The 23,159-nt window shown below is 42.1% G+C and overlaps 1 protein-coding gene across 7 annotated transcripts in view; it reads left to right on the top strand.

The window, feature by feature from the left end:
* NRG2 (neuregulin 2) overlaps positions 1 to 23,159 on the top strand; it is a 180,370-nt gene that overhangs the window by 147,255 nt on the left and 9,956 nt on the right. For 3 of the 7 annotated variants that reach the window (XM_068959236.1, XM_068959233.1, XM_068959238.1), the window contains one exon: positions 5,019 to 5,095. The exons of 1 other annotated variant lie outside the window; for it this stretch is intronic. In XM_068959236.1, coding sequence (XP_068815337.1) covers positions 5,019 to 5,095 — 77 coding nt within the window. Of the gene's footprint in view, positions 1 to 5,018; positions 5,096 to 5,344; positions 5,404 to 17,978; positions 18,003 to 23,159 lie in introns of all 7 variants that reach the window. 3 more of the 7 variants (XM_068959235.1, XM_068959232.1, XM_068959234.1) reach the window with 2 other exon arrangements.

The following is a 23,159-nucleotide window of genomic DNA, read 5'->3' as shown; positions in this document are numbered from 1 at the left end:
TATACATCCTGTTCAAAACAGCCTATTTCATGTGCATATCAGTATTGCAGACCATTGAGAATTGTATGAATGTGGAAGCTGATCCTGCAACAGCCAAGCTCAGTGGGAGCTGTGCTGTAGTCTTCACTGAGCCTAGAAGTGGGTCTCCCTGCAGTTTGGACTCCACTGTGTAGCAAACGTGCCTTGATTAGCTGCCCTGAATAAGGCCTCTGCATTTGTTCTGGTTGCTTTCTTTTCTTCCCATCAGCAGTTTTGTGGAGTCTAGCCTGTTGTGGCTTTCCAGTGCCTGATCATCTGGGACTGGTCAGGGGACAATGACAGAACAGTCTTCCTTTTCAGTCCTTTGCACAAATGAACAACATGCCTGAAACATTTCTTCATTTGCTTCTTTCAGTGCATTGTGTCGTTCTGCTACAGATTCTTGCCCTGCTGTATTAAAGCACCTGCTCGTTTATGTTCTTCTTTAGCATGAATTACATTATGAGAGCTATTAAATTTGGCATAGTTTAATTAAGATCTGGGGGAGCAAAGGAAATGTGCCAGCCCTTGCAAGATTTAGATAAACAGTTGGGCAGAAAAAAGTTTTATTTCCAGCAAGAATATAATAATCATGCCATTAATGAATAGTAACAAAGAATAACTGATAATTACTATTACTCTATCCTGATTCAAGAGAAGAAATCAAAGTTTCTGTTTTTATAAATAAGAGCTCTGCAAACAACATAGAAATAGAACATTCACATCATTTTGGTTTGTACTTTTTGAAATGCTTTATTTGGCTGATCATCTTACTGCATTTTTTTTAACCATGTGAGTATTTAACTGCAGTTCATCCTCAGCCTAAGAGCAGAATTTTACGGACATTTTCAAAATGTGGAAAAAAAATGCTCAAGGAATTGGTCAAAGGTGAAGGAATCAAACATTTTCCAGCAACAACAAGTTTAATAGAAATATCGCTGACCAATTTAATCAACGGCATTTGCAAGTAGCAAGTTTTCATGTGTGGCGAGTGAAAAATTACCATTTTAAAAAATTTTCTTGCAGCTGGTTAGGCACAGAGGGATGGAGCCAAACCAGGCCTGGTTTGGGTATTCTTCTCACAGTCTAGGAAATGAACAAGGTGCAATTTTCAAAAGCTTGGTGCAGCCTTGAACTTCTCTAGGACTGTCCCATACAGTCATAGCTTTGCCCGCTTCCCTTGGCCTTTGAGGAGAACCATGCTGGGCCTCCATAAGGCCAGCGAGAGGACCTAGGAATTCATAGATGATATTTGCAAGAACAGTCCACCTGCCATGCAGACCCTGCAATAGCTTTCAAAGGGAGAGACTCTGTCTGACTGGGCCCATCAAAGCCACTTGGGCTAGGATCAGATATATAGTAAATTGGATGTCATAATCAAAGACTACCTCATGACTTATGATAGCCTTAGTAAGCCTTTACTGTCAGGTATGTCCCTCAGGCCACGTGCCTGGCTACTGAAAAAGCGCTACCCACAGGCCCTTGCCACAGGTTGCAGATTCTGCATGTAGAAGGACTGCTTTCCATCTACTCTTCCTGTTCAAAATGGGAGACTTGTGTGTCAAGCACATTGGTAATATATTTTCTAGAAGTCACATCTGGAGACATTGCAATAGCAAATCCTCTTCATCTTCATTAGCCTAAGACTTTGAAAGAGCTGAAAAATGAGCCATGAGCACTGCATGCTTTCAAAGGCCTCTTGGTTGCTATTGCCTTGCTTCCTAGGAATCAGAGCCTAAGAGAACCAGAATGGCATACATGGTTTCTCAGTGGACTCACAAACCAGGCCTTTTGCGTGGGACTGCTTAACAAACAGGGTGCCTTGTCAGCTTATATACTTGCATGGGAAGTCACAGAAGGTGCTCATGTTCACGAGATCTTCTTTGTTGCCACTTTTCCCAAAGCTAACTCACTAGTAACTAAAGATGAAAAGCCTGAGCTTTCCTAAACACAGCAAAGACTGTTACCTACTGCCTCCAAGTCTAGAAAGCTCTTCTCCCTTCCCACGCTAGGCTAACTGCAGAGATCTGAGGATCTCCGCAGGCTATGAGGTAGCTGCCACGGCATCAAAGCTTCTTTAACACTTTTCTGTTTTTCATTTCTCAACAATTTATTTCTCTGAGTTTTGTTTCTCTTTACCACCTCACAGTTTTCAGTCTTTCCTTAATGGCATGCAGCTGCAGTCACATTCAATTTCCAGCCTTGGCCCACATCCTGCAGACGTGTGCTTGAGACAGATTAAGCTCGTTTCAGACAAAGCATCCCTTTTCTTAGGTGTGTAGGACATTTGCTTCATGCAGCAGGACCCTTGAGGTCCTTTGGTATGCTCACAAAACACATGTAAACTGAAATCTCAGATCCCAGACAAATGGGTGGTACGTTGCAAGCTAAACTGGATTCCCTTAAAGAGTCTATTAAAAGTTTATAAGTAGGCATGATTCCATCAGTGGTGATGGATAAACTTCAAAATGGATTGGAAAGACACCTTTTGCTTTTGGTGTTTTGTTCAAATTGTTCAAATTTCAGTGCAATCTTCTAATTTTTTTTTTAAAAGTCATGCTTCCTCAGGGCTGTCCCTGTGAGTCTGCATCACGCAGTTGCCTCAAGCTTGTTCTCTTTGATTGCCAACAGGGGCATTCTTCTTCACTCCACTTCCCATGCAGGCCACTCCGCATGCAGGCCACATTTCTGATGGTAACCCTTTTGTTGGTCTTTCCTTGGTGGATGGCTGGGGACCGTGGCATTGAAATGACATTACTGGTATGTGTCTCTTTGCTGTGCCCCGAATTCAATATCCAAGACTTAGAAAAGAGAATGAATTTTTCAAAGCTATTTGCATGATAGTGTATATTCCAGCCTTAATGAGTTGGGAAGATTTCTGATCTGATTGCTACCTCTCCTCCCTAAGGCAACCAACTAGTTGCTAGAAACCCTGCTAGTGTTACCTTAAGCAAGTAGAGAGAAGCGGGAATTCAGCTCTGTTCTTGACATTTTATACCACCACAGAAATTGCACATCCATAACATGCCATCTAAACATAAATCTGGAAAGAGCAACAAGTGCTGCCATAGCCCTTGAGCAGCAGTATGCAACTAATCTGCCAGCATGCTTTTGAACTACAAAGCTTTGATCATATTAAACATTGCAGAGTTCTAAACCATCACTTCTTCCTTCCCTTGCTATATGTCCATAGACTGAGAGCAGGCATTAGCATACACTTTGGGAGACAGGAACGTGTCAGATTTGCACTAAGAATGCAGTCATTGCAAGTAAAAATGCATGTGTAAGAGGTGTTAAAGTACACAGAATTCAGGGAGTCTGTCTAAGAGGTAGCATGACTATCAACTGGTAGGAGCCAAATTGTTATTGGTGGGATTGCACAGACGTTAGGGAACTTGTCCTAGGAGGTAGCTGATCCACTGTCCAATTCCCTAACCTCAGCATGCTGCTTGTGCTGTGAGCCTAACACAAGGGCTGCATATGCAGGGTTGGTAGTGAGTGCGTAGGACCTGGACATGCCCTGCTTCACCCAGTTGTGCATGCAGGCTGAGATTAGTTGCCTGACGCTGTACCGAGGCTGCTCCGGCTGTTTACTGTTTTCAAAGTGGGTCAGCATGGACCTAAGCCATTGACTTCGAGCTCAGGCCTCTAGTCCGTGTCCTTTTTGACAAGGTATCGTTCAGTCTCTGCTTTATTTACCAGCTGGGACCTACCAAACACTATGGAGTCAGACTGACCTCAGCCTAGATGAGCGACTGGTATAGAGTCATCTTGTGGGTGCCAGCTGAGAGAGCAAGGAAGAGCTGACATGTATGAAATACAGAGCTTGCAGCCCAGCTTGCCCTGGGAAGTTGGAAAACAGATGTTAAAAATCTGGCTGTTACGATAAAACTCTATTAAACTCAAGGAGAAGGAGACATCTGTTGTGAGGGATGCAGTTGCAGGACAGGCAGGTAGAACCAGGACTTGAAGAAAGATAGGAATAACTTTGAGGAATTATCCAGGGAAGCCAGGAGAAAGGATAGAAAGGGAGGGAAAGACATCAGCATTTGGGGAGAAGAATTTCACTGTTCATAGCTGAACGGCCAACTCTAACTTTTTGAAGTTCACCTGCATCTGCAATTAATCAGAATACAGAACATGTGAATGAAGCCATGCACTCTTGCTGGACTGGCGCTGCACCCGTGAGTGCAGGTTTTGGGGATTCAACAGCTTCCCTGTGTACTTTTGTCCATGTCCCTGAGCTTTGTGAGTCAGGCACATTTTGGGAGCTGGTCTGTGGAGCTTACTCATGAGAGCACATGCTTTGTGGTCCTGGTCCCCAAAGCACAGTCCCTGTCACAACAGCACCACACTCATGTATAACTGGTACCCAATGCGCTGGCACAACCCAACTGCCAAAATAACTGTAATTGGGACAGGCCCTGAGCACCTAGCAGCTGTGTAGCATGGGAAACTTGTTCCAGTTCAGATTTCTTCTCTGTCCCTTTCTCTCTGTTAACACAGAGACTCTCTGCACATGCTTCTCTCTAACAGCAATACAACAATCTTCCCTGGAGCATCCTGTGGGTCATTCTAGGGATAATAACTTTAAGAAGCTTGCAATACACAACTGCTCACTGTCTCCTCCGCAGCTGCTCGCCACTCTGCAGTGCTTCTTGCCAGTCTATCTATACAGTGACTCCAAGGAGAGTCTCTGAAAGTAGCATCAAGCCCATCTCAATCTTTCTGTCAACTGGTACTTCTAGCAGATGAGAAGGAAGGAGGTAGGCAGAGGAGGAAAGGAGGGATTTGGCTGGCGGCTTGAAGACCCGGTCAAAAAATAAAGCTAGAATGATAGCATTACAGGTGTCTGGTTAAAACGAAGCACGGAGTAAATATGTGTGTGAAACCTTTAACTTTATTTTTTCCATGCATCGCAATGCACTTTTTATTTCTGACCTTAGCCTCAAGAATGGTGCCAGACTTGTTCTGTGATTTCTCCCCTTTTCCCCCTCCAGATGTCCAAATGGATTCTTCGGACAGAGATGTTTGGAGAAACTGCCTTTGCGATTGTACATGCCAGATCCTAAGCAAAGTATGTTTGAAGATAAAAAATGCACCACACTAAAAACCTCCTGGGCACAGCGCTGGATGTAGAGTGGTCTAGTCAGGGATGGCTCTTGGTGTCAGCTTTGGGCTAGGGCTTAGGGATGCAGGTAAGGGTGCAGGCTAAAAGCAGATGGATAGGCGTCATGGAAGGGATCAGAAGGGGCCTCAGTTCAGTCTGTTTGGATGTCATTTTGCTATCTTGTTTCTCTCTTTCTGGTTTTCTCTCTTCCGGTAGGTGTCCGATCGAATTCACAGGAGACCGATGTCAGCATTTCGCAATGGTCAGCTTCTCCAGTATGTCTCTTTCTACTTCTCTCTTTCCCTGAATGTTGTAGCTTTATGTGATGTCCTTAAAGCAGGTTCTTCTGTTCTCCAAGAGCCCTGTTCCTGTCTTGTGCACTCCCAGCTCTGCTTGGCCTTAAGAGGAGCTGTGATAGTTGCCAAGAGGAGAATTTGGGCTCTTGTTATCTCCCCGTCTGTTAGAATGGGTTCTGCTTTCATTTGTAATTGAATACAATGCTTCTTGCTCTTTTCATGCAAAATACAAGTAAGGCACAAGGTTAAGTGGTGTGCTGTGTGAGAACAGCTTGTATAATATGTGGTATCTGCTAGCTTTACAGCCTCAAGATGAACAATGTTGTGCAATGCAATAGATTTGTATTTTCCTCTTACTCTTGCACAGGGGATGAGTGTGTGTCTCTGTACCAACTGGGTGATCACAGCTAGGGCTGTGCTGAAATTTCCTCTGAGGTGTGATTGTGTTCCTATTTCCAGAAGCTAAGCCAAGCTGTACAAGTGAGGTTTTTGGAGGCTAGCTTGGAGTCAAATCCTAGAACACTCCAGGGGGCCTGGACAGGGCATATGCTGCATATGTGGAGCCCCAGAGATCCTCCTGGAGGCTGCCACTGTCTCAAGGCCTCCCTTTCCTCATTGTCCCTGAGGATACAGGCTCCTGGCTGGGCATCTCAGATTATATCCCTCCCAGGCACAGAGGTGGTCTTATCTCTCCTGAGGAAGTAGGACAGCCATACTTATGGGATTGTGCCTCACTTCAGTGACCGATCCCTTAACCTCTTATTCAGTGGAGCTGCATACCTCCAGAGCCCCTGCATTTACTGCTTCCTTGAATGTAGTTCCCAGTTCCCAGGGGCTCTAGGTCTTCAGAGATGGCTTGCTTGTAGGAGACGCTCAGGAGAGATAATTTTTGCCAGGTCTATATTCAGACAGGGTCCCAGCATCACGGTGATTATTGTATGGGTAAGGATTGACCCGAAACAAGGCACAGCACTCTGCCTGCAGTTGCAGCAGGGGAGGTCAGCCACAGTGATGCACCCTGCCTACATGCTGGTCACTTGAATCACCACAAATATTGCATGAAGAGCCTTTAATTAGTGGGAACCCCAGGAGAAATCCTCCCCCCATGCGATCTCTGTGGTTGCTAGTACCTCCTCTCCTCTCTCTCCTTAAATCCTGCAGTACCTCATCCTGAACTGGCCGTAGCAGGAGTCTTGTTATCACGTGCTGATAGCTGGCAAGTGCTGTTAAGCTCATTTCTGCAGAATATACAGACAAGATGCAAATGGGCTTTGTGAGCCCTTTGGGAAAGCCTGATGTTTTTACGTTGACTTTTGTTCCAAAGTGGCTTCCAAAGTTGAAATCTCAATTGATTTATTCTTTCAGACTAAAACTCCCAAATGAGCTTCTTTTTAAAATGACAAAAAAAACCGTTATGTTTTGATCTGTTAACCTGATGTTAAGGGTTTCCTTTCTATTCTAGACCCCATGATGTCATGGGACCTTGCTGCACACAGCTGTGGGAGGCTCACCATGCATCGCACCGCTCAGTTAAAGCTGATTTGCAGTGCATCTTGTGAGGTGGTGTCCAAAAGGCTCAAACATTATCACTACCATGCTGCAAAAACAAAGAAGGGTGAAAATGAGACTTTTTGTCATGAGAGTGTTTGTCAGAACATTAATGGCAAGAGTAAAGAGTGTATATTTTTTCCCCAGCCCGTAGAATTCAACTTTCTATGGGAAGGAGGTTTGTTTAAATTATATTCATATGTTAAAGAACAATGTCAGCTTTAAAACAAACACATAGGTGTTTCCTTACCTCAGTTGCTTCTTTTACCCACAGGCTGGTAAGGTAATACAACTTAACAATCCAGGTTACCTGTCTTAACGTGGATAAAAATCATCTAAGAAGATGATTCATATCTGTTTATGGCTGTTTTTGCTTTCAAGCCACAGTTGGGTAACATTTGTAACAACAACATTGCAGAAAAACATGCACTGGGCTTCCCTTTCTTCCAAATAGGAAAGGCATTTCCCTTGAGTCTGGATTGTGTCTTTAACTGATAATTAGAATTTGCTGCTGTCCATATGATTCTCTGTCTGCTTCATCCCATGTGGGTTCTGACTGTTCAAAAGCTGAAACAGATTAAATCAGTTTCAGTCATTTCCATGGTAAATAAAATAGCTCTGTCCTGATTCATGTTTCGAGAACACTGTGAGTGCTTAACAAATACCTAAATAGTGAATAATGAGAGCTACTCTGGTGTTGTATTAAATGTATTTTGGGTATTTTAATTTTTCAGGCCTAGATTGGCACTTCTTGGTTGTGGAACATAAATGTTGAGTAGTACATTATGACTATCAACAGGTATATGCAGGGGCTGAGGGTGAGTCTCTTCAAAGTGAATTAAATTTAAGATGCTGTTCTGGAAGGATATGACAGATATTTTGCTGAATATGGGCCAGAGGCAGAGATGTGGCTGCATTCTTCCCAGCATCATGCCAGATGTTGTGTGTCTTCTAGGAGCAACTTCATATCTCACTAGTTTAAATATTTGCTCTATGTCTGCTCAGACCTTGCTCAGGTAAAACTCTGAGGTTCAGGACCTCATTGTCTATTTGGCAGGTAGCACTGAAAGTTTGTTTTTCTCTGGTTGTCAGAAATGCCTGCTAGACTACTATGATTATGAGGACAAGAAGCAGATGCATTTAGATTGTTTTTGCCACATGAGAAGTTTCTCTATGTTGCTGTTACAATCATATGACTGGTGGCTACTGTTAGATATCCTAGGCGTACACCTTACTGCTTGAAAAAAAGATGAAATGTTAAAGAGCTTTTTTTCTTGTTTTTTTTTTTCTTTTCCTGGTTGTGCTCATATTGCTGCCATTTTCTCAGACTGGTACAGAGGAACTCACTGGGAACTGTATTATTGGGCTAGCCTGGAAACCTCCCGGTCTGTCCCAACTTAGCCCTTATTTGGGTGAACAGCATTTCACTTTGGCAGGAATTTCCATGAGCAAAATTCAAGCAAGAATATCTGTGGCTGGTTCCTATCTGCATATGAAGAGTTTACATTTTACTTTGCATGCATTATATTGCATATGTAATGGGAAACGTGTTGAGAAACTGGAGCAAAAATACGAAGCATGTTAAAACAGCTACTTATCTGGACACACAGCGCAAACAGACAATATTGCTCTGACATAGCAAGGTAGAACTTCTGAGCAGAGCTGTGGTACCTGACTGTCAGTTCTTTAAGCCTACTTTAATGTTAAACCTGCATTAGTTTAAGCCACCGTGATGGTCTGTTTCCCAGCAAGACTCGTATCATAAGGAGGTCTAAGCCAATACATTTTATTTTGCACAGCAGTGGCTAAGTGTGCATGCACAGTTGGTTACCATCAGTCATCTGACGAGCAGTAACCTGCTAAGCTGCAGCAATGCAGTTACGGGCCTTTGAGACATTGACCCATGCTAATCATATATCCAGTAAGAATGGGCAGAGTCTTACAGAGGAACATAAAGGGTTTATTCTTTTTATCATAGATCTGTTTTACTAGAGTATGACAGAAGGCTTTCCCACATTCATTAAAAAAAAAGAAAATCCAACAGAAGAAGGAGGGAGGGACGCAAAAAGAAAAAAACTTCAGAATCACTGACATTAAGACAGTTGAAAGTAAAAACTATCCTGATGCTGTCTTAACCCTGGCTTGATCCCTTGTGTCTCTATGAAATTCCACTGACCTCACTGGTCTCTGCACATTCCTCTGTCCACCCAAAAAGAATTGGCTGATCGATTAGGATTAGAAGTTAATATTCTCTATCTTTAAATAACCTGTGAGATGAAAGAATTTACTCTATAGAGGCTGTAAAATACGACTGAGAGACATTTAAGAAACATTTAAAGTAGTTTTAATTTAAACTGAAGGAGAATTAATGTCAGTGAACAAAATGGACAGTGGTCATCTGCAAGTACTGCATAAAACGGTGGACGACTCTGGTAGATGAGAATATAGGGAATTATCTCCATAAGTTGTGAACTATGAAATCATCTTACTAAAATATTTTACACATCAAGCCCTTCATATTTCTATGTCTTGACAGAGATATAGTTAATATATTAGCACAGTGTATATACGATGATTATCGCAGACATTGAATGCCAGAGAAGGTGATGTATACAGCCACAATCATGTCCTCTGCTAGTTTACAGAGCAGTTGTAACTGTGTTGTAACTGTGATGTAACCAGAAGGCTGTGAGACCATAGCTCCAAAATGTGGCCTTAAAGCATGAATCTCCCCTGATCCAAGCCACTCTGCTTGCCTTCTGGCCATTGAGAACACAATCTGAAGGCAAGGAGTCACCAGCTATGCTGGCAGGGCTGAGTTCGCATGATGGACTCACATGAGGTCTTCTGTCTTCCCTTTCTCCCTGTCCCCTGTCTGTAGCACAGTCAGACCCTCAGTTTTAGATTTAAAAGTGACAGCACACTGCGACTGTTTCTTTAGGGTGGAATTCTTTCCAATCTACTTTTAGACATTCTATGCGTTAGAGGTCTGAGTCTGAACTCATCCCCTGGGGTCCCTTCATAGTCACTGCATAGGGATCAGCACCCTAACATGAGGATTCAGCTGATCTATCGCCAATGCTGGCATCAGCGTGAGGTTTCTCACCCTCCAGAGGTGCTGAGGTCAATGATCACAGACTCGAAGGCTTAGATGTCAGATGTCTCTCCTGGAGCTGCTGAAGCCCCCACGGCCCCTCAATGGAGGTATGTGCTAGGTCAGATCACAGTTGTCTCTCTCAGACTGTCCAGTAATGGGAACAGAAATTTGACAGATTGGACTGTTGACCCACAGCCTAAATGAATACACAGCACCGGTATCTAGGGACTCTTTTGCAACCTGAGTGGCTACAGTGGCTACAGTGTCTACTCTGGCATTAAAAGCTCTGACCTTCAGGCCCAAATTCTGCTCTCTTGTCCGGCTTCTACGGACACCAGAGCAATGCCAGGAGCCAGTGGGGCATTCAGTGCAAGGGGATTCTTCCTATGGGCAGTAGTTGGGTTTATATGGAAGCCTAATTTCCCTGCACAGCAAAATCCTTAAAAAAAGACTCTTTTTTAAAGTTCAATACAATCTTTAAGTATATTCTTCCCCAGCCTCAGTTTTAATTCTGAGGACCTGGGGACTGTCTCAGCCAGTAGCAGAAGTCTGCCTGTGGTACCAATTTTTTAAGCAACTAGAAGCAGATATTTTTTTCATTTCTCTCTTGTCTATTTCCTTCAGAATGCAGCTTCCCTGAAAAACAGGCTTGAACATTGTTTTGTAGTTCTCACAGTTGCAGTATCCACACTTAATAAAACTTTTTGGTCTGCTTAGATCTTCTGTTTTTCAGTTTTCTTACTTTCCAGTCTCATCTCCCAGAGAATTTCTTTGGGTTGTGATCTTTTCCTTTGTAGTCAGATCTTCATCTCTGCTTCCACATATGGGTGAAAAGAGAAGTTTACTGAGAGAATCAAGGAGCAACATTAGTGAGGAAACCCACATAAAAGGAGTGAAAATTAGACCTCATCTGATGTTAGTGAAGAAACTAACATGCTGGTCATGTTACCCAAAAGACTTCTGAAGGTTGAATCTAGGGACTTAAGCATCAGTTTACCTCTCCAAGACACTTGACAGGTTTTCTTCCAGTCAAGGATCTCTCATATATACATCTAAAGGAAAACTGGTGGCAGGCACCTCAATTATTGTCATCCAGCTGTGGCTCCATCAGTTTAAGATGATGTACCTCTGACAGGTTCTCCATCCTTAAGAAAGCTGGGTGGGAGAGTTTTACAGTGTATCTTGCAGAACATAGACTGTTCAGTCATATCACAAAAGAATCAGGAAGTCTTTCAAATATTAGAGCTTCCAGTGAGTACTGGAGACTCAGCCAGTTGAGAGCTTTCTCCTGAGCCCAACCTAATGGGTATAACTGTGTGTTGCAGCTCTTTTCAGGAGCCACAACGTGTCCCTACTTTCAAGATTTTTTTTTTTTAAACCTGGGATGGCACCAGAATTTTGTAGTCTCCTATTCTAGGTCAGGTCAAGATCTAGCCTTAAATCTATCTTCTCTCTTCTCCAAGACACTTGTAGGTCTTTATAGAACCCTACATAAGTCTACTGATGAATTACCAGAGTTCAGGCTATCTGATAGCAAAGATTCTGTAAAATATGTGAACAGCTACATCACTCCTGGTGGAGCTGAGATAGTGAAAGTGAGACTGGTGTAAACATCAGCACCTCCAATACCTCCATTTACACCTTGCTTAAGTCTCCACATTTGGATTCTATCCATTTGAGATTTATGGGACAGTTTAGAAATTTGGGATGCAGTTTAATATCCTTGCTTATCTCTTGTCTGTTGAATGTGAAATTTCATCTTAACTTTTGTATTTATTCAGCTCCCAAAATAAATGTCACTGATCTGGAGGATAAATGGCATCACATTCATCTTCCCATTTAATGAAATGTTTTCATTTTCTGCTTCATGACCTAATTAAAATTGAAGTCTGTAGACTGCCTGTAAACATCCTGGAATAGAGCTGACATATTCAAATCCGATGGAACCTAGCACATTCTCCATTTTTACCCCATATTTCATTCTTGACTTCTTTACAGATTTAATTTTAATTCATAGCTAGAATCTTCCCACTAGTCTGCTTTGGAATCACAGGACAGCACTTTCTCTTGAACTTTGGGGTCCCCTAAGAATCCATTATTCAGGGATCAAAACCCTTTTCTTAAGCAGAGAGAGACAGCTATGCTTATTGTATGGTACTCAGTGTAGTCATCTGGAAATATGGAAGGGAATAGCTTGATCTGAGAAATCAGTGTATTGGAATCACACGCAGTCTTGTCAATTCTGCCTTCAATGGCCCCTTTATGAAAATATATCCTGAGTTCCTAGCTTTATGTGTCTCTCAGGGTCCCTATCTTTAGCCATCAAAAGTTTAGTGTGATGGGTCTGGCTTCTGATCAATTTGCTGTGTGAGCAGGTCATTTCCCTTTTGTGGGCATTACAGATTATTTCCGATGGTAGAGGATAGAAATGGATATTTCTGAGATGAGACCCAATATCTGTTCTTGAGCTTCCACCATGCTGTCACTAGATGTGATCTGTATAGTGATTTCAACAGTATAACTCCTGCACTATCATAAGACATTTCTTGTAGATCTTGGTTTTCCCAACGGTCATTCTTTTTTAAGGAAATTGCTTTCATAGAGACCTTTCAACCAGAAAACCAGTTGCAGTGTCTGTCTTGGGCTCTTTCATCCACGTTTTCCATTTTACACATTTCTCAGCTTTGGGCAATTACCCTGAAGCATAGGCTACCATGGCTGGAATGGAAACAGAATCACATGTTCCCATGGCAGCACATAAACTTGCTCCAAAGTTTTCAGCTAACTATGTGTGGAAGTAGAGCAGTGGAGGTTTATCAGGTGAGGTGCTTCTTGTTTTTCTTAGGGGTGGTCCAATTCACTTTGAAGTCACCAGGCTGTAACCAGAGGGATTTTGGTGCTCACCTCGACATGTAAGTGTAAGTCTTTTGATAGATGTGTTTTGGATGCTTGGTCCTCATGTTACCTTCTCATGCTGAGCTGATATGTCCCTTTGAGCAAATAGGTAGATGCACTACTTTAAGCTTTGCTGTGACTAAAGGAAGGTCTAGATCCAAATCACAGCTTCTCTGTTCACTTCATCTATTTCAGCAGTGATTTCTTACCTGTTGACTGAGATACCATGAAAACGATAAACAGAAGAACATTTATTTTTCTCTTTTTCACTTACCTTTCTGGTTCTTCCTCAATCTTTTACTCATCTGAATTCTAAAACAATATTTAGTAACACTTTAAATTCCACAAACATTCTGCAGCTTGCCTTTAATGGCATTATGACTGCTGATCACTTAACTACAGGCTAATGACTGTGCTGTGTTGGGCTGGATAATTACAAAGGGTTTGTGGTTTCTCATAAGAAGGTTCCTGTCTCCTGAACTGCAGTACAGTTTACACATTGGAATCTACCAAAGTTAATGACATGCTAATCCACAGGAGCTTGCTAATATCTAGTGTCACATATCTGGATCCCTGAGGCCTACTCAGTTGTTTTTATTGATATGATACTGGACAAGCTAAATGGCTGTCTGGTTTATGAAAAGCTCAGAGAGTTTATGTACTCAGATAGTCCATGTAGTGCTCAGCCTTTAACTTGCTGCACAGTGTCCTCTGTCCCCAGGCATCATGGGTTTATCTTAGATGGCTCTCTATGCTCCCTGGAGGAAGCTTGAACCTAATTTTTTTTTGCTGCTCCTCAGAAGTTTCTATCTATCTCTACTATTTTGTGCCTTGGAGCACATTGTGTGACTCATATAGCCATCGGGGGTCACACACAGTTTTGAGAAGAATAATTTACAGGATAGCTGAATGTCTTAACCAGGTTCTTAGGCAACCGGAAGGCCACATGAGCGCAAACCCTGTTTTCACAGCCATTTATTAAGGCTTCTTATCCTTCTAAATCATCCTGTAAATCTACAGTTCAATGACGCCATCTTGTCTTGACTATTTACTCCTGTAAGGATGTTTTAGATGAAACATGTTTTCATCTGTTCATATTTTAAAACTGGTGAAACACATTATAGAGCAAAATATAGCCACAAAGTCACTATGGGATGAATAACCATAGGTCTTCCTCTTCTGTATCCTCTCCAGTCATGAACAAATCTTTCCCAAAGTTAGTGACTTAGCAATAGACAGTGGGTACACAGAGTACCAGTCTTATTGGTAACACTTAAACCCAAATGAATTTTTGCTTTTGGTCCACTTCAGCGGAAGGCCATTTTTTGGAGGGATCCAGTGCAAGTTCCGTGTATCACTTGACTCTTCATCAAGCTCTGCTTTGAACAGCTGAGTGGTACTAATCATCTGGGTAATGTGGCATGGGATTCAACCTAAATCTCATGCAGATGTGCTGCAGCTGAGACGGAAAATATGAAGATAAAAAAATGTTATCATCTTTAATATGTTTTCCCTTTTTCCCTTTCTCAACTCTCCTGTGCTCATCGCCTTTCTCTGTTGGACAGCCTTCTCTCATATGTACAGTAGTTGAGTGTTCAAACATTTCCAAAAGGCTGGTCCAGTCTTCTTTGGAATCAGCACAGAACAGAGCCTAGATTAGCTTTAAAGTACAAAGAATAACATAAATACTACAGTGTAATGCATTTAAGAGGCCAGTAGAAACTGTTTCCTCAACACTGACCACTGCACTAAGAAGAATGGGTTCTACTTTAAGTCCAACATTTTCAGAAAGGTTCAGCAGGCACACCTGTAATCAGATTTTTCCAAAAAACTTGTCCCCATTATATCCAGACAGAGCTGGCTCTGTGGGAGGTGTAGGGTTTGAACAGTTTTGGAAATTTGATGGCGGTTCAGGGTGCTCAGCTCCAACTCCTTATCACAACAAGAGAACGGGCGTGTGTGTGTGTGTGTGTGTGTGTGTGTGTGTGTGTGTGTGTGTGTAATTCAGACAAAAGGTTGATACTTAAGAACAATAATATGTCCCTTTCTTCAGCCCAAAGATGCCATCTCAGTGCTGTCTCACTGTAATTTATATGCATGCTAGCCTCTGGATATATTGATTCCAATGGAACTTGTCCCCATGGGAGTTCTGTCTCCTGAACTTCTGTGTTTGTTACCAAGTGATATATTGTTGATATAAAATAGGCATGCTTGATGAGGGTAAGCCACATCCTTGAAGATGATACCCCTCTGCTGAATGACAGAACCACAATTACATTTTGGAGCAATGCTTATCTGAGAGCTATTTCATCTTGGTAAGGCTCTGCATGTTAAGCCCTCTTGCAGAGCTAGATTGTAGCATGTTGAATAATTTTGAACAGTCTCTTTGCAGAAAAGACAAAACCTCCAAATCTCAGCCTGCACTTGAAATGTTTCCTCCTTTGCTCTCCCAGTATGAAAGCCAGTACCTGCCTGATGCCCAGGTTGGGAGGAATTCCTGAGCAGAGGAAGGAGATAGTGGTTCCTGGAGGGTGCATTCAATTATGGGTGATTATGAAAGTAAGGCCTGCAGCTGTGACTGGATAACACCTATAACTTTGTTTTCAAAGGCTTATTGTGCTGGAATCATTTTCTGCATACCATCAAAGAGCTGTTTTGCTATTACGGACATTAAAGGTAATAGAGGAACAACTTAGAAAGAAATGGTATGATGGAAATTCCAGTAGCTTCCAGCATGACTCCAATAATTCCTTTGCTTTTTGAAGCAAACAGACTTATCATCTGGGAGAATTTTCTGCTGTAAACCTTGAAGTACAGCTTGTCAATTTACAAATCAAAAGAGAGATTAATTTTTTAAAATCCCACTGTGTGCCTGAAATGAGCCATTAAAGCTGACAATGAAGGGGAAAGAATCAGGAGATGAGAGTTTGAGAAAGCCTCAAATGATGATAAAGAAGTGTTGGGTAGAAGTGAACAACCATGGGCTTGAGATGCAGGAGTATAGCCTGGAGTAGGGCTCCCTGTATCTGCAAAGCCACAGGTAGGTTTGTAGGCAGAGAAAGGCATGTGCATCCTGGCTGCTGGACAGTTGCATGGTTTTTCTCCTGCTGCTGGAGCTCATAGCTAAGCTCCAATAAGCCAGCTGGCTGTATCTGCTCTGTGAGGTTGAGGAGCCAAAAAGAAATTGTAGGATTGATGTGAGGGAGGCAACAGGAAGGCTAAAGCTCCTCAGATCCTGCCCACCATGTCTGTTTGCACAGACATTTCCGAGTTTGCAAAAACTGAAAATGTTTTAAATTGCATCCATTTGTAGATATTCAGATGTTACAGTAAATGCTAGAATAGGGAGCAAGTGTGGCAGTACAGGCAATATGCAGCTGTCAAATGGAGCTATAGCATAGACTTATGTATAAGATTTAATGTACCTCTACGCATATTCAGTGTCATGTGAAACAGCGTGTACGATGGTAGGAGGCCTTTCTTAGGAAGAGGGCAGGCTAGATGTGGTAACCAGAAGGTTTAGGAAGAATGCATTCTGCCCAGTTCTCTGCTGCCCACCACATCACTGCTACTTGCACAAAATGACTGTGAAATGCATGGTAGGGTTTGCAATTCCTTTTACATAGCTGTGAGATGTGTAGTAGAGATCAGCCAGGCTTTGTGGTCTTTAAATGATACAAAATTTAAAAAAAAAAGAACAAGAAAAAAAGAACCACTCTCCCCCCGCAAACACATGGATTTGAAGAGAAGAACCTGCTTTAGCTGAAATGTCTGTACATGTTACATAAAGATTAGTAGTAGTGTCCACCCCTCAGATTTTGAACAGCATTGCAAGGAAAAGCCAGTATTTCTCTGCAGCAAAAGCAGTCCCTGTGTAAAATGTAGCAAATAAATCTGGACATCTCCAAGTTATAAGTAAATCTTGTGTGTATGGTGATTTGGAAGAGTAGAGATCACTATTGTGTGTAATGATAACTGTAGAGAACTTGCATGTTAATATGGGAAAAACTTTTTTAGCTGATGCTTGTACCCGGAAAGTTACCAAAATTCAGGAATGAAAATGACCTCTCAAAAATGTTACTTGCATTACTGATTGTTTAGGTAAACTGCATTTCGCTTAGCACTGTCTTTGTGAGATGAATTACAATCTTATTTTTAATGAATTGGAATCTGAATACAGATGCTCCAATTTGAGCTTTTTGCAGCATGCTTGTTCTTTCTAAAGAAAGCAGAACCACAGCAGAAGTGAAATTCGGGAGATGACAGACTAAAGGGAAACTTTCAGAGCAATTAGAGCTCTTAGATCTGCAAGGGATTCATTACCTTGCCCAGGCAACTAATTACTTGCAATATCAATGGTAAAACTGCAGACCTATTAAGAGGAGTACTCACACAATTTACATGCTATCAGGTGATTTACAGGCCATGCTGCCAGATGACGTGGATCTGAGACCAGACTTGACATCATGGGCAGAAGAATTATTTTTGTAGTCCTAAGAGCCTTATGCAGGTATTTGCAGAGAGTAGTGCATTTGTTTGCCAAATATTCTTTGGTACACAGAACCTCGGGCAGAGGGGCATGTGAAACCATGTAGGGCATATTCTGCCTGTAGGAAGTGAGTGAATGATTTTACGAGGTTCCTGCAGACACTATGTTTCGGCCTGTCTGGAGTCAGGAGTTGTTTCAGAAGTGTACTTTTTCCTGCCTAAACTCTGATTTCCATATCAGGTACTAACAAACATGGCTCATCTCAAAAGAATTCATAATTAACTAAAAGAATTCATAATTAACTTCCACTGAAATTTGTTTGAGTCTTTCTCTACATAAAAGAGAACATCTGGTGGGAATTTGACATGCTCTGAAGCATACACTGTTCTGTGTTACTGCTGCTGAGCCTACAGAAAAGCTAACCTGCTTTAACTGCACAGTGTATGTGTTTGTATATTAGAGATCGCTGACAGACCTGTTTTTCTTTTTCTCTTTCTCTTCCTTGTCTTCTTTCTGCATTGGCAGAGCATCTTGGATTTGAATTAAAGGGTATGGAACAACCATTCATTTGTTAATCAGAAGCCATTAAGAGCTGCCCACATTATATTTATGGCTTTAATGGGATGATTAAAAAATCAGCTGTTCTGCTCTTTTTACTGGCACCAAGATAGATGTTTGGATTAAAAAAACAAACAAAGCAAAACATAAAATCTAAATGTAAACCTATAAAAATGCACGTGTATTTTTAGCAGCACTTTTTTCTTTGTTTTAAGCAGCAGCCTGGTGTGTGTAGCGTGACTGGGATAATCCAACTGCCATACGTCTCCTCATTCAACATGTTTTTGTGTATTTAACTGCAAAGCAGGAGTTTGTGTCAATCTGAAAGGCTGCCAGCAGGCACAGCATGGGAATGGGCAGATGTTCCCAGAACAGGAAGGCAAGTTTTAGGAAGCAGATCAGGTTTTATAACATTACCATCCTGGATGCACAAACTTCCACTGGTTCCTAGGAAAAGTCAGGAAGGTTTTTGCCATTTCTCCTTCCCAAAGCTAATTACCTCTTCTGGTTCTTGGCTAGGAAGAAGTTGCTTGAAGTAGGGTGAAATGAACCAAGTTGGTCTAGCAAATAGTGAGCCTGTGGAAGTCAGCAGTCTCTCCGCTGAGCGTGGAGGGTATAATGCTGAGCTTCATGGTGGCAAGCTGAAGTTTGGAAAAGCACTGCAGCATGCTTTTAAAAGTATTCCCTTTGGGCAATTACCTTTCCTGTAAAATTTCTCATATTATTTTTTCTTCCTTCTCCTCAGTTTATTTTCAGAAATTTATCAAGTGTCTCTTGAGTAAGCACCTGGGAAATCACATTCTTGAGCTCAGCTTTCCCCTGTGCGCACACCAAGTGCAAAAGGAAGGAGTTAGTCAGATGAGAGAAGAAAAATTTCTTTATCAATTAAATTAAAAATATTAGTCCAACAGTATCAGCCAGAGCAGATCTTTGCATGAAGATGCCTTCATTGCTAGAGGTATGGGAACACTAATCTTTCATTTCTGTAGGATAAATTCTCTTCCTGGGTCCCTGAGGTAGAAGGACATACGCTAGCTGAATCTGGATAAATTTGTCCCAGACATTTTTGGCATGCTTGACCCTCTGGGATTGGTATGTATCCTCCCACCAGCTTGTTCCCTGCTGCAGAAAGGGTGTGAATTCTGTGGCCAGAAGTTTCAGAGAAAGTGGTGCTGCTAATATGAATACACTTAAATAACCTTTAAAACTGAGGATTTTTGACATCCCTTTTTGGTTGACTTTTGTCTTCTTCCTCATCCATTCTCAATGTCATCACAGACCCATACACATCCTGTTCCCAATCTGCAGTTGTCTCTTCTCTGTCATCTGTCTTTCACTTTCATGTGTTATTGTGACTCCCATGGCTGGACTGTGATTATGTCTACATTATGTGGCACAACATGGTTTGTTCATAGTATTTGTTGCTGCAGAATGATAATGCTGCTGAGGAAGATGTGGTGTTTGTCGAGCATACAGACACTAATGGACAAATCCTGCTCCAGGATCTTACCTTCTCAAACACACAACTGTCGCGTGCATTATCTTATTTTCTGTTTGCCATTGTCCAGATATTTTTGTGCAACATAAAGATACTGTGTTATCAAACATCAACTTTAATGAGACATTAAGAGCCAAGCTAAATTATTTTCATTAGGTCATGTCACTTTTAGTTTTGCAGCAATGATACACAGCCTCAGATTTTATTGCTTCGCCTAGCAGAACTGTCAGTTCTGAGAACCTGATTCTGCATTTCTGATGCACCCAAATATCCCCCATACAATTCAAGTGGGAGGTCCAAGACAGACATGCCAGGCATGCCAGAATCAGGGTCCCATAGTGATGTGCTCACCAGAACTGAGGCTGGCTGGCATTTGAGCTTTGGGTGAAAAATTTTGCCATGTAGGTAGTAGTTAAAAAAAAGTCATGGTTTTGATGGCTTTATTTTCTTCCTCCTTCCACCCTTCCCCCACCCTCTCCGCTTTAATTCAAAGGGAAGGATTTATACCTGGAAAAAAAGCTTTTGTAGCAAAAAAAGGCAACTGTTGAAGGTTCTTTGAAAACAATTGGCTTCATGGATGGGTCCATGGTGAAAATTGATCTCCCACTCCCTTTTTTGGTAAACCATGAAGCAGTATAGCTGAGTAGCAGCAAAATTCTGCCCAGTGCCATCCATAACAAGGACATCATGCTACCTGATTTTTCTGATTCTAATAAAATGTCTTAAAATCTTTGGTCTACAAATTCAGAAGGGACTTCATGAAGATGCATAATCTTGCCCACCATTCTGCTCTGCACATACAGCAACACATGCTGGTGAGCACATGGAAAGCAGATTTCTGGCTTCCTATGTGGCTTTATTAAAAATTGTTGTGAAAAAGAGACTGTCAGACCTTTTCAAAACTCTGCAGACTACTTTTAGCTTCAGACTGAGATCTGAAAAGCCATTTGATTAAGCTTTCCCTCCCTTTAAAACCCAGATTAACGTATGACACATACTGCAGGAGAAAGGCCTTACTTTCTCCAGAATTATGTTATGCTCCTTTAGAAACATGTTCATAGTGATTAGCACCAGCTTGTGGAAAGATCCACCAAAGGCCTGTGTATTTTGAGCTGGCAGGGCTGGAGCAGCTAATCCCAGCAGCTCAAGAAGGAGGAGTTCTGTGGCAATACCGAGAGCGGAGTCTGAATCCCTGCAGAGTGCTGCTCACAGCTGCCAAAAAGTAGCCCAACTTGCCTACTGTTGCATGTGCCTGGTAGCCAGAGGTACACCAGCTCTTTCTTCACCCCAGGCATTGGTGGTCAATGAAACTCTCCTAACCTTGGGGGCCTCAGGCCCATATCTCTTCTCTCATTTCTCCAGTTTGATGGTTTTCCAAGCTGGGCTGGGCAGTTGCTGTAGCGATAGCAGTGAGAATGCTGACAAACTAGAAGACTGGGAAGACCTATCTGAAGGAAAGGGCTGTGCAACTGAAACCCAGCTCCCAAAGGCATGAAAGAGCAAGCATACTTCTTTGCCATGGTTGTTGATGCCTGGAATAGGGCATTCATGCAAGGGAAATAAATAGTTGAACCAGGTATTCCCACCTCAGGGTGAGTTCTTTCCACAAAACAGCCCCCATCTGGTTCCTTGTAGTAAAAGCCGAAGAGCAGAAGTTTAACTAGCAGCCAGGTTCCCCTCTATGACCAGGTCCCAGGTATATATCTCTGTGCTATGGCTGGCTCTGGCACTGAGGAGATGCAGCCTAATAGTAAAACTGCTGCAGTGCAATAACTTTCAGCCAAAGCAAGACGTGTGACCTGTCTTGGAAAACTGGCCCACAATGGCCATGGAAGCTGGAACTTGGGAGATTCTCAACTGTCCACCTCTCTAGAGGATGGTGATGGAAGAGGTGCCTTTTTTTTTCATATTGGTATAAATGAGATACAGAAAGGACAGAATAGGTAGGATGAGTTGGGCTCTCCTCTAGGTCCTCTAGTCAACGTCTTTTGGCCAAATGCTCCCTTTAGATCAGTGGAGTGAAACACTCTGGATGTTGCCTTCCAGGCAACTCCACCAGTGCTCTAAAAGCCCCATGAAGCTAAGGGTGAGTGTGCAAACAAAATGGATGGAAATTTGTTTCTCTATTTAGACTGTAGCTTTGGGACACAGTGCAAAGCAAAGCACTAGTGACTGTGTTTTGTATCTTCATGCTAGGGCTGTCTTTGTCAGCCTCTGGCTTGGCATACCTTTCTTCACACCCAGAACTCAGAAAGAGATACACCTTTTTCCTAGCACTTTATTTCTTCCAGAATTATACCTTCCTGAAATGGCATGCTGAGAATGGCCAAAGCTCTCAGTTATCTGAAATGTTTTATTATATCCCCTTTGATTTCTTGCCTAAATCTAGACCTTGAGTGTGATACTGGTACCTAAAGACAGATCTACTTCTCTTCTGTTTTTGTCTGCCATTGTTTGGTAGCGCTGGGGAATATCAGACAGTCCACTGGAGGCATTTAGTGTGGCCTGGTGAAACATACCCAGCACAGCAACCATGGCATGAAGTTTATTGCCTAATCTGCATGAAAAAATATTTCAGTGAATGCTAAAGAAGGCACAAACCCCAAAGACTTTATGATTAACAGATAGTATGGGGGCACAAGGAGATTGGTCATAGCCACTTAACTAAAATGCTTGTGGCAGCTGTGGACTGAATCCTTCTCTCAGTCATCCAGCTGGAGGACCAAAGTGCCTTTGCACAGTAGAAGAGGTGTCCTTGCCATGCTAAGGTGTAGTTTAGTTATACAGGTTTGATGCAGGTAACATCCTAGTATTTCTTGGAGTTTTAATTAATTTGGATGAATTACCTTACTTCTAACATGGTCTAGATTTTGATGCAACTTACTGATTTTCCTTATTTGAAAGGTAGTCCATAATATATGGTGATATTTGACAGAAGCAGTAGCATGCTGCTTAAATTCCAGGTGTGCATCTGAGTTACCTGGTGCAATTGAAATGATCTTGTTTCTCAGATAGCACAAATGTTTAGGCTGCAGTTGTCAGGAGGGTAAATATAGTGAATGTGTGTCTTGGCAAGGAATTAATTGCTTCCTAGGGTTTCATTGAAAATCCATAACTGTAATTGGTTACTGTCTTTTAATTACTCCACTCCCTTTTCTTTGTCTAATATCCTATCACTTTCCTCATTCTGTTTTTGACTGCTTTAGGATGTCCCTTTCAGCACCTACAATGTTTTGGAGCCAGTTGTTTGGCAGTTTCTAAACACCTGTAAGCTCCACAGCATGCGGCTGCTGCAAAGAAAAAGGTATTCTGGGTCTATCAGAGTAGACAGTGATAGACTGGAGCCTGTGATGAGAGCATCATAGGGCAGTGTGTGTATTTGGTGAGTGTGGGAGTGCACAGGTACTTCCTTGTTAGATTATTAAGTTGCTGAGAAGGGGGGATCTGCTGGAAGGGAAAGAAGAGTTGAGGGGCTTTTTGAGATTACTCACAGACATTTTCTAGAGGGAAAAAAAAAGGAAGGCAAAAAGTATTTTTGAGCTCAGAAGGGAAGATTACTGAGTGAGAGAGGAGAAGGTACAGAAAGAGAAAAGGAGCAAAGATCTCTTGAGGGATGAGTAAGGTTAGGCCAGCTGATCTCAGATTTGGGG

Source organism: Struthio camelus, chromosome 13, assembly GCF_040807025.1.
Source record: "Struthio camelus isolate bStrCam1 chromosome 13, bStrCam1.hap1, whole genome shotgun sequence".
Classification (NCBI taxonomy): domain Eukaryota; kingdom Metazoa; phylum Chordata; class Aves; order Struthioniformes; family Struthionidae; genus Struthio; species Struthio camelus.
The sequence above is the reverse complement of the archived record's forward strand: the minus strand, read 5'-3'. Positions and strand labels throughout refer to the sequence as shown.